The 12,239-nt window shown below is 32.7% G+C and overlaps 1 protein-coding gene across 3 annotated transcripts; it reads left to right on the top strand.

Moving 5' to 3' along the window:
* Positions 1–2,169: 2,169 nt before the first annotated feature.
* On the top strand, positions 2,170–9,482 carry Taz (tafazzin, phospholipid-lysophospholipid transacylase). Of its 3 annotated transcripts, none has more exons than XM_070312032.1 (5): positions 2,170–2,434; positions 4,408–4,536; positions 6,638–6,881; positions 8,092–8,346; positions 8,429–9,482. In XM_070312032.1, exons 1-5 carry the CDS (start codon positions 2,320–2,322, stop codon positions 8,484–8,486), a joined length of 801 nt encoding a protein of 266 aa, XP_070168133.1. In that variant the 5' UTR covers positions 2,170–2,319; the 3' UTR covers positions 8,487–9,482. The 3 variants fall into 3 exon arrangements, with proteins under 3 accessions (XP_070168133.1, XP_070168134.1, XP_070168135.1); XM_070312033.1 differs by having other exon boundaries at positions 2,171–2,434; positions 8,447–9,482; XM_070312034.1 differs by having other exon boundaries at positions 2,434–2,515.
* The last annotated feature ends 2,757 nt before the right edge of the window (positions 9,483–12,239 follow it).

Here is a 12,239-nt window from a genome sequence, read left to right as displayed (position 1 = left end):
CTATTCGATCTTTTAGCTACGGTATAATTAAATGTTAAATAGACCCATCACGGTATCAATTTAATTAGGCCACTAAACATGCAGATTTAGGAGTAATAATCTTGTCAACATTAAAGTTTTTACATTGAAAGAGACGGAAACAATAAATTACTTATATATCGATTTTTTAAATCTTTTGAAAGTTCTCTTTAATCTCATTTATATGAATCAAGCTAACAAATTTAAATAAAATCGAATTTAGTTTAGAAAAATACTTCTATTTTTTTTAATTATTACCGCGTGCATAAACAATTAAAAAATTAAAGTGAAACAGTGTATATCTTTTTTCCGAATCGATTTGAAATATGTATATGTTTTTCAGATTCTCGTTAAACAAACAAATTTCTCTCTCGAATGTTTTAATAATATTTATAGCTGATAATTAAAATCCAGCTGATTAAAGGCCGATTTCACCAAGCCCAGTTAAATGAAACAACGGTTAAAATTAGCAAGGTTCCAACTGAAATGATATGAATACTTGGTTTTCCTTCATCTCTATTTTCTGTTGGCCAATTTTAACCGTCGGTTCATCTAACCGGACTTTGTGAAATTGGCCCTAAGACGGAGATGTGATCCCTTTCAAAAGCGAGTTTACAAATATCCAAGAACGCAATAAAACATGACCCATAAAGCGCGTGATGAGAGCTACGCATTAATCATATTGCCCAAGTGATAAGAAATACGATGGGGGAGGGAGGAGAAAAGTGACAAGCCCAACATTCTAAATTTAAGACAATAACACATGTGCCTACGTAATGAACGAATTTCGAACGTATCTTCTTCTTCTTCGTGTAGGGATTGGCTCCGACGAATACTCGTCAATGGCCATCAACTGCCCAGTAAGCAATTTGATAATAAATTGTTGCCAAATTGGCATCAAATTTGCTCAAAACTTGGTAACAAATCCAATGCCATCTGTGTCCGCATTAAGCTTGTGTTTTGATGACAAAGCTTGCTGATATAACCTGATAGCAAATTGACGGCAAAAACCGAGCAAAGCTTGACATGACTTGACGTCAAATTGATGGCAAAAATCGAGCAAGATCTACGCAAGACAATCTGACAACAGATTGTCAGCAAAAACCGAACATATTCTGCAGCTTTTGGCCATTCATATAAAATAGTATGTTTAAATGGATTTAAAGTCTCAACTCTAAGTAATAAAATAATGATAAGTTTTGATCATAAAATAACCATTAGATAATTAGACATTAGACATTAGAATCATATATTAATGTGTTAAAACATATAGGTGAATTTAAATAATATATTTAATAATAATTATTCGAACAATCTCTGTCCAAAAAGATCTTTAATTTATAAAATTAAAGATCTTTTTGGACAGAAATTGTTCGAATAAGTGAAAATCGAACAATTATCTATCCGATTTGCTAAAAATCAGTTCACTATCTGAATTTTCTGTATAAGAATTGTGTCAAAAATTGAACTGATAGAAATATATATATTATAATATTATTAGCATTTTGCAAGCTTTATATACACTCATGACAAGAATTTGAGTACGAGTATAGATAATGAATAACGCGCCGCATAGCGATAAGCGACTGAACTATTTTATAATACTTTGTAATAAGCTGCAGATTCTGTTCGGTTTTTGCTGTCAATTTGCCATCAGATTGCGCACTCCAGATCTTGCTCAGTTTTTGCCGATAATCTGATGTCAGTCATGTCAGCAAGCCTTGCTTGGTTTCTGCCGCCAATTGGCTGTGTAGTTATGTTAGCAAACTTCGCTTGGTTCTTGCCGGCAATCTGCCAGTTTAATCGGTAATAACAACTCGTGTACCAAATTTGTAGTCTTTTTGCTGACAATAATTTGTAGCAAGCACTTGGCAATATCTGTTAGAACAGACGTGGCTGACTGGAATGGTTTATAAGTGATAATGCAAATCTTAAAAGATCAATTGTAAGTAAGAGAGCTTGTGAAAAAAAACTTATCTATCCGGGAAACGTGACTGACCACTGTCCCACCTACCCAAAAGCTCGAGCGTGTCTAATCTGAAGGTATTCGCGGATCAGGTGTTGCGTCGCGTCGCGACGCAGGACACTCGGTCAAGATCGGCCGTGATCGGTGACGCTCGGTGACGTTCGGCCACGTGACCGCGTCGCGAAACATGGCGCTGACTCGCGCACGAAGATGGCTGCCGCGCGTTACGAAAGACCGAACGATCTCTCGCGGGGAAACCGTTTCCCGATTGTTCAGACAACCGCCGTGCCGCCGTTCGCTCCACATAGTCACGCACGGTAGTGGCCGTCGACGCGATGCTATACGACATCAAGTGGATCATACCGCAACTACGGAACTCGTCTCGGTTATGGAACATCGCGAGCAGCATAACCTTCGCGGCGGTGGGCATTTTCTCGAAAATCCTCATAGGTAAGGGCTGTTCGCGTGCCGGTCATCGCTCAGGATTCGTCGGGCGATTCGCAACAATTGCGATGACAGGTCACTCGAACGGTACGGCTCGCGATATCGCCGAGATCTCATGGTGATTAAGTGGTGATGGTGTGATGCGCGCGCGCGAGCGAATATCATTTCCATACATGAGTGTATACGAGTGTTCGTCGCGTTGTAGAACAACATAAGTATCGCGCGAAGGTTAAATGAAAATATATGGCACCTGGCTATGGTATCTCGTTACATTGGTTGACATTGACGGTGACCGTTGTGCCGCGTGAAAATATACGGGCGTGATCGTTTACCATCGCGACACGTATGTACCATTCGTAAATCGAAAACACGACATTGTTTGTAAAAAATAAAATTGAAACATATATATATATACGCGATACAGTTACAGCACGTGACGCACGAGCTATGATTGAAGTAAGCCTTATCTGTCAATATCAATTGTTAAAGAAAGATCAGAGTCATTGTGTCGTCATCAATCATTATGCTTAATTGTAATACAGATCACTGCTTGTCCAATGGACTTTATATATATATATATATATATACACATACATGTCTACTAGCAACATTATTGTCTTTCTCGTGTAATATTATACATATTTAATGTATATAATAAATATATATTTTACATAATGTATCGTAAACAAATCCAAAACAAGCTGTGTGCATCCTTGATAGTTTTCGAAAATTCATTACATAATCTGATTAAGCGATTTTTTCCAAATTTTAGCTGTACAATATCTCTTTTTATCCTGCTTTTTAGCATACTTATTAATATATTTATTAACATATTTAACATATTGTTTATAACAAAATATATTTTTTTACAGAATCAAGAATTCAAGAAATTATAATGTGGTATCAATATAATTTATAATAAATGAAAACCCCTAAGATTCAATAAAAATAAGCACGTGATAAATAGTGAAAATAAATATAAACAAAATAATTTCTGCATGGAAACATTTAATTACGATAAATTTGATTATGTATTATTGAACTTTTTTTAATTTTGGATATTTCCAGGTATTAATACTTGCATAACGATAACATTTATTTTATTAACATATTTCAGTATGAGATATAATTATATAATATGATATATAATACTATATATATACATATATAATTAGAAGCTATGAAGCTATGAAGCAAAGTCTATTGGTTATTTTTTGTGCACGACATTTATTCGCATTGTAATATCATGTGAAATGAAAACAAAATTTTATTAATTCATGAGTATGCATCGCAGATATGTACAAAGGTCACTTATACATTTTCTGACTTGCAACATCGAAGTTAAATCGTGGTAATTTAGCATGTATTTTAATAACAACATGTCGACTTTCCACCATTATTGCATTATTTATTCTTCTATTTTTTTCTGTTTCAGCATCACTTTGTATTTACATATTTGTATATCAAAGGGATTTATTCCCGTATCTAATAAATAAATAAATTACGCTTTTTAAAGAGTAATCTTGTGCCATTTGTTTATAACGAACTATTCATTAACTTTATCTGTAATTAATTTATTGTGTAATTCCGTCCACTTACGATTGTAAACGAAGCGTATAATTATGTATAATTATAATTAGTTAATATAAGACAATAAAGTAATGGAAACATTTTTCAAGAAAGTTTGCGGTTATCATTTCTTCGTAGAGTATTCGATTAATGTACACGCCAAATATTTCGAATTAACGAATTATCGAAGCAGTCTCGATTTTGAAAATTGAAACGGGACGATTGAACCCGATTTTTTTTTACGAATCTGATTTTTTTTTTTTTTTTTTTTTTTTTTTTGGTCAGGCATCTCATGTCAGGCTGAAACCAAGGTGAGTCCTTTCCGCGGACTCTGGACCATACACTACGACTCCGTGTGAGTATCCTCTGCGATGAGTAATCTAACAAAGAATTTATCTTCTGCATTTAAGAATGGCTGAACAAAACAACGGTGTACAACAAGCACATTATCGTGCGCGCCTTAGACCTCCGGCCGAAAAACGTTCCGCTCATTACCGTGTCGAATCATCACAGTTGCTTCGACGATCCGGGCATATGGGGTAAGCTTTTTCCTTTTCACGTCGTTCGTTTAAATGCCTTTCGGCATTCGCGTAATAACGTATCATCAGTCCTCCGCCATGGCCTTTTTGCCGGACTTGCGTTGCGCGCGGTTGATTTATCATCTCGAGAAAAAAAATAAGAAATAAAAATATGTACGAATCGTCCAAGGTGTAAAGCGATGCGACGGGACCGTCCATTTGTCGGCTAATAAAACAGCATGCTTCGTGGATCCCGCAGACGCAGTTAAGGGCCGAGAGACGCGCAATGAAACGTAAGAATGAAATGTAACATCTCGAAACTCGTTCAACTTATTATACAGGGTGTCCCCAATTTAAATGGCAAAACTTTAAGAGCGTGTAGAGGACCGAAGAACTAAGACAAGAAGTCCTTTAGAGGTTTGCTCGTTTTTGCTCTATTTTAGAGAAAATCGCAAAAATTCAATCTCTCATTGTCAGTTTCTCTCTTGAATTGATTGGCACCGAATAAACTTTCTGCTTCAAGGTTCCTTACATATGTAAACACTTGATGTTATCCTTTACGGTGCCAATCGATTCAAGAGAGCAATTAAGAGACCGAATCATAGATGCAGTGTACCAAATATCACTAGAGCAATGTCTATCTGCAATTAATGAGGTCAGTGCTAGATGTAATGCTTGCATTGCTGCAAGAGGGCAACATTTTGAACAATATCTGCATTAAATAGATAACATAAATAAAATGTAAATAAATAAGTAAAAAAACGAAAACTTGTTTTGTTTCTTTTTTTGTCATTTTCTCCAAAATGGAACAAAAACGAGCAAACCTCTAAAGGACTTTCTATCTTAGCTTTTCGATCCCCTACACGCTTCTGAAGTTTTGCCATTTAAATTGGGAACACCCTGTATAGGGTGTTTCAGGAATATTTCAACAAATTTTGAGGGTGAGTTCTCCATACAAAAACAAGAAAAAAAAATCATATAGACACATGTCAGGAAATACCCGATTTATGAGTTATAATCAAAAGATTTCAACAACAAGAACTGACAGAATATATCTACAATAACACATGACCAATGGCCGCGTTCGCAAAGAAAATCGCTTAGTAACAATTGAATGTGATTGGCTCTTACTTTTAAAACCAACGAAACAACATCGAGTGTTAACGATAACTAAACGATTTCTCTGCAGAACATGGTCAATGTAATATGTAAATATATCTTCAATTCAATTTATCTACTCGCAATTCATCACAAATGCCCAAAATGTCTTCCACCTGCTTCAATGCACGCATGGACTGTCGCACTCTTTCAAAGATTCCATGACAGTTGCGAATGGTTTCGCAGACATCTACGATGCGTTGGTGAAGTGTCTCTTCATTTGCAATTTCAGTTGCATGAACTAGAGCTTTTAAATGTCCCCATAGATAAAAATATAATAGATTTCGCCAGGTTAGGCCATAGTACTGAATTGAATGTAATCTTTCGATTATAACTCATAACCAGGCATTTTCGGGCATATATTTATATGACATTTTTTTCTTCTTTTTATATGGAGAATTCATCCCCAAAGTTTGATAAAGTATTTCTGAAACACCCTACCAACCACTTGGTATAACCAAGCTCTCTTGAAAAAAAAAAAATAAATTAAAAATCGAATTATCTTTTATTTAAAAAAAATCCTTTTAATATTTTTCAGAAAATAAGATTTCAATATTTGAAAAATTAAAACTTGAAAAACTTGCTCACTAATCGATTCATCTTAAAGTACTTGGATTACAATGATTCGACGGGTTTAGAAATGCGAGATTACTATATTACTAACGATAAGATAATAGCTATACGAGTCATTGGCACGTGAGAATGAAACAATAACAAAGATACTTTGTTCTTAATTCCATTGCGTCTCCGGTGTTTAATTGTGCGTAATTAATAGTAAGTTTCCTTTTTTTACGCGCCTTGTTTCTTTTTCTTTTTTAAAACGAGTAATATTATAGTATTCTTTCGACATCCTTAATGTGCGCTTATGTCCTCTCTTTTGAGACGTGTTTTTCTTTCTCAGAACGACGCCGATACGCGATCGAATGAAAGAATTTAAGACAGAAAAATCTCTGAACTCATTTAGCGACCCTGGACATCCGGCACGGGTTTAATCGACGTAAGATAAGATGGTCGCTCGCCGCCCAGGACATTTGTTTCACGAATGTCTGGCATTCCTACTTTTTCATGCTCGGCAAGTGCATACCCATCGTCAGAGGTGATGGCGTGTATCAGGAAGCCATGGACTTCTGCATCGAAAGGTTGGCCTGTGGCGAGTGGCTGCACGTCTTCCCCGAAGGAAAAGTCAATATGCTTAAGGAAGAGATGAGGTTCGTACTCAAGTTACTTTCGTAATCTTTTGCTCTGAAATCTGAGAGCGCAAATCTGCGTACGCTACTACAAATTAATGCTATCGTATTATAATATTATGAGCAAAAAATAAAAATGTTTATAATTTGCAATTTATATTTTTGAAACATTTATCATTCGCTATTTGAGATAAAAATCGATTCGAAATAAATCTAATGTGCAATGATTCGATTATTAAAATATTAAAAATTTAGGTATATATTGGCTTATTCTTGAAAAATATCTTTGCAAAGATTACTTAAAGCTCTATACAGGGTGTCCTAGACCACCCCTAGTACACCCCTTTTCTTTCAAAAACTAAGCGTTTTAGAGAAAAACGTTTTAAACAAAAATTGTATGGTTTTGAGGGGAACATAAGATGGTGTCATTGGTTTGACCTTGGATGGCATCGTTAAGGTCAAGTCAAGGACACCTTTAATTTCTTAAATGGAACCCCCTATTTTTCATTACATATTCTTGTAGCTTATCTCGAGAGCTTTCCAAAACACTATAATAAAGTATTTTTTCATAAAGTGCTTTTTGAGTTATTTTGTATTTTAATCTGACATATTTGGATATAAAAAATTAAATATCTTGTAAAATATTTAGTTTTCGATAATCTTACCGTAATACTTTTATGTACAGAATAATGAGACAAATCAATTAGTGCCAAAAAACAAATAATTATTTAAAAAAATACATTGTAAATAATTTTCTTAAAAACAATTATTTTTTTATACTAATTGATTTGTCTCGTTATTTTGTATATAAAAGTATTACGGTAAGATTATCGAAAACTGAATATTTTACGAAATATTTTATTTTTTATATCAAAATATGTCAGATTAAAATATAAAATACTTTATGAAAAAATACTTTATTATAGTGTTTTGGAAAGCTCTCGACATAAGCTATAAGAATATGCAATAAAAATAGGGGATTTCGTTTAAGAAATTATAGGTGTCCTTGACTTGACCTTAACGTTGCCATCCAAGGTCAAACCAATGACACCATCTTATGTTCCCCTCAAAACCATACAATTTTTGTTGAAAACGTTTTTCTCTAAAATGCTTAGTTTTTGAAAGAAAAGGGGTGTACGGGTGGTCTAGGACACCCTGTATATATAAGAAGATCATGGATGAGCATATCATTAGTGCATTCAACGAAAATTAAATCGATGATATTGTTTAGGTTGAAATGGGGCGTGGGTAGATTAATATTAGAATCGCCCGTCACGCCTATCGTAATTCCTATTTGCCATCTCGGTATGGATGAAGTACTTCCCAACGAGCCGCCGTATATGTTTAGAACGGGAAAGAAAGTTACCATGAATTACGGTGAGCCCATAGACTTTAGTGGAATGCTGGCAGATTTGCGGGCGTCAAAAGTGAACGAGATGGAAGCACGGAAAGCGATAACTGATCGCATTCAAGAGGAACTTTCAAGGTATCGCTGTAATAAAATTAAATCTTCACATTTCGCGAGCATTATTGAATAAAGAAGAAACGATGACAAAGAAAGCAAAAAGATATTTAAACATTTTCAGATTGAAGGCAGTAACAGAAAAACTTCACGCAAAATTATGACGAAGATGATTTTTTTTCCGTCATCCTACTGTCTAGCCTTATTTGCCAAAAATATAAAGAGAGATGATTGATTGAGTGGTCAAAAGTGTGATTTGTATGCACAATCTGTATGAAATCAGTTTCCTTTTTAAAAGCATTATATTCATATTGTAAGTAGTATTTTTCTGACAATATTGATTATCGGTTAATGTGTAAGTATCAATTGTATAACAAGTCATTCTGCGACGTTTTTGTCGTCTTTCATTATTCCTCCCGTAACTCTCCGAAAGCCTTGAGACACATATAGAAAATGTATCCAAAGTTGTGTATTTGCTTCCAATATTATACATCTGATAAATATGGGATTAACTAATCTAGAATAAAAATTTGTAAAATTCAGTTTTTTTATTAAGTAGATTTATATTAAGAGTGAGTCTCTCTTTTTTTCTCTCTCTCTCTCTCTTATTTATAATTTTTATTGGTTTCATTGATAAAATGTTTAATTTTAAAATCACACATGATAAATAATTGAACATGAAAATTTTATTAATGGGAAGCTGACTGTAACTTGTCAAAAGTTTATAACCAAGAAAATATGCACAAACTTTGATACATGTTGCATATATTCCTTTGGAGAGTTACATATATATTTCTCGAATACCTTATCGTCTTTTATAATAATTTATATCTACAGGGTGCTAAATTTCAAACATAACCGAATATCTCGATAACTGATAGCGTTTTCGAATGAATAAGTTAATCTATTCATCGAATCAATTAATCACTATATTTTATTATGAATTCAAGTCTTTTATTGACAGAGATGATGACGTCATTAAACGCTCTCAAAGCGATTAAAACTGTTACATTCGAAAACGCTATAAATGAAATATCAAGATCCGGTTTTAGATTGTATTGTTTTGAGATGAATAAATTTTGATAAAAAGAATTTGATTTTCGATGGACACATAAAAAACGGACCTCGATATTTTATTTAGTTATCAAACTATTCGATCTGTTATGTTTGAAATTTAGCACCCTGTATATACATACATACATACATATATATATATATATAAATTATTATAAAATTAAATATATAATTATGTATATACAGGATGTCCGATAAGTAAGTGATCAACCGAAAGATATAGATAGATTGGGTCAAACTGAGTCGAAAAGTTCTGAATCATTTTTTTAATAACGCTTAATAAAGGAGTTATTGCTGATAGCGTTTTCGAATGTAGCAGGTTTAACCGCTCTGACTCGCGATTAATGACATCATTGCATCGTTTCTGCCAATAAAAGGCTTGAATTCATAGCAAAATATAGTAATTATAATATAGTAATATAATAATTAATTGCTCCGGATTGGATTAAACCGTTCATTCAAAAACGATATGAGTAAAATTTGGCTAATCAGCGCCGACTTTTAGTCGGGTGCACATCGGTGAGCCACGCGCCTGGTAGTGAGCATTCCGCTGCTACACCAGGAAAGCTCACCAACGTGCATTCGACTAAAAGTCTACACCAGACTTTATTCAATAATAACTCTTTTATTAAGCGTTATAGAAAAAATGGTACAGGACTTTTCTTTTTAGTGTGTAGGTCATTTATTTGTCGGATACTTTGTATATGTATATCATATATATATATATAAACATTATATATATATATATATATATATATATATATATATATATATATATATATATACATATACCCTTATACATATAAAATATATGTACATAGTACGAATAATCATAATATTATCACGATTTTACGATAATTATCAATAAAAGTTTTAATAGTACAACCGGAGATTACATAATGTAACCGAGATTTAATAACAACTACAAAAACCATGCCAGTACCTCATTTCTCATTCTATTTTCAAAGACGGTTTAAGATATCACTATTAGTGCGAAATATAACGCACATCTGACCATTATTGATTATATGCTTCTCGCTCTCGTTACAAGCGCTGTGCCAATTAACCGATTTGTACTTGTTTTATCATAAACGCGTAATAAGCATGCTCGCGTTTGCGAGATAAACAAGCATTACGATTAATACACGACGTGTCTCGTATATTAAAAGAGATTCGTACCATCTTTGTTATGATAAATTTGCATAAAACATGACTATATAAATGCAATATGGACGGGAAATGATTTTATACTACGTCTTTGATAACTTGTGAAAAAGATAACATATTCGTTCACTAATGATGCACGATTGTTTTTTTTTCTTTTCTTTTTTTGGATATTTATTATGATATATTTAAGTCGTTACACAGCTCTGTTATCATGACAATCGCATATCTATACATTCCCGTGTGTGTGTGTGTGTGTGTATATGTATACACAATGTAGAATACACATACTTTTATGCTATACACACGGATTGCTATCAAAATTTTGGAATTATTTAAATAATAAATTTATATATATATATGTATTACTTGTTGAATATATATATATATATATATATATATATATATATATATATATATATATATATATATATATATATTACCAAGTATTAAAATACCCGCTCTTTCGTCTGAAATAAAATTGTCTTGTTTGTTTTATTATTTGATGCAACATTTCTTTTATTTTAATAAACCTAAAACTTTGTTCCCTTCCATAGGATACGTAAGATTTCTATATAGGTTTCTACAATTTTTCTGTATGCTATGTACATTACTGTTTAAGGCATATGGATAATTCTGTAAAGAGGAGTCTAAAGTAATGCTGAAAAGTCATGCCTTTTACAAGGATCTCTTAAAGAGCTTTTGTTATTCATTAGTTTTGTAGATTTGTTTAGTTCTATATATGCATAAACGAAATTTATTATCATTAAAAAATGTTCTTTTTTTTTTCTATCGTCCATCGTCTTAATATCTGTTTTTGAAAGAATATACAATCAAATAACAGAGATAACAGACGTTGGTAATGTCACAATGTTTAGTGTAATAAATATTTTGTTGAATATAAAATTTTGTGGAATTATAAAAAAATTTATCCTTTTATACTCTTGAATATATAACGCAACTTTTCGGAAGCAGATATAATATAATATCTTCAAAAGCAATAAATATTCCATTATATGTTCTTGTTATTATAATCATCTGTACTAGAGATCATATTTGATGAATCATAATTACATAATTGTCATATACATTTGAAACAGTGATAAGTGTATTAAAAGATATGGTTATATATATTACAATTGTTTGTTATATCCACAGACAAATGGATTTATGTATGTGAGATACATACTTGTTCGCAACATACAGAAATAGATTACATCCTATGATCTACTATTGATATCGCGTTATTCTTCAATACGAAGATCATATATCCCTTGGCACGTTTTTAATTCGTAAAACTAGACGTTCCAGTTTCACGAGCGATACAAAAGCGGCGTATGATCCTCGTATTTTACCGTGCAAACGCAAACGAGAAGTATGTGTATATATGTATTTATATTTTATCTATATATATTATAAACTCTCTTTGAATAGTTAAAACAGTAGATGAGTATAACCAGAGAAAATTTACTTAATATATGTATGTACTATCACCCCATTGCATCACTGCCTTTTTTTGTTTGTATTCAAACAAATTTGATATACACATTCCAAAAAGAAAAAGACGAACCATGAGTAATTAGAAAACATAAATCGATCGCGAAACTTGGCCTATAATGATAAATAAGATCTATTACAAAGTTCAATGGTGTTAGTACTCTGCGTTGATACCACTGCTT

This window comes from Polyergus mexicanus, unplaced genomic scaffold (assembly GCF_030449975.1).
Source record: "Polyergus mexicanus isolate NDT 795.1 unplaced genomic scaffold, iyPolMexi1.0 SCAF_21, whole genome shotgun sequence".
NCBI classification, from domain to species: Eukaryota; Metazoa; Arthropoda; class Insecta; order Hymenoptera; family Formicidae; genus Polyergus; species Polyergus mexicanus.
The sequence above is the reverse complement of the archived record's forward strand: the minus strand, read 5'-3'. Positions and strand labels throughout refer to the sequence as shown.

Coding starts and splice junctions, on each gene's coding strand:
- Taz (XM_070312032.1), top strand. CDS start 2,320: ATGCTATACGACATCAAGTGGATCATACCGCAACTACGGAACTCGTCT. Junction 2,435..4,407: donor TTTCTCGAAAATCCTCATAG/GTAAGGGCTGTT, acceptor TCTGCATTTAAG/AATGGCTGAACAAAACAACG. Junction 4,537..6,637: donor CGACGATCCGGGCATATGGG/GTAAGCTTTTTC, acceptor GAACTCATTTAG/CGACCCTGGACATCCGGCAC.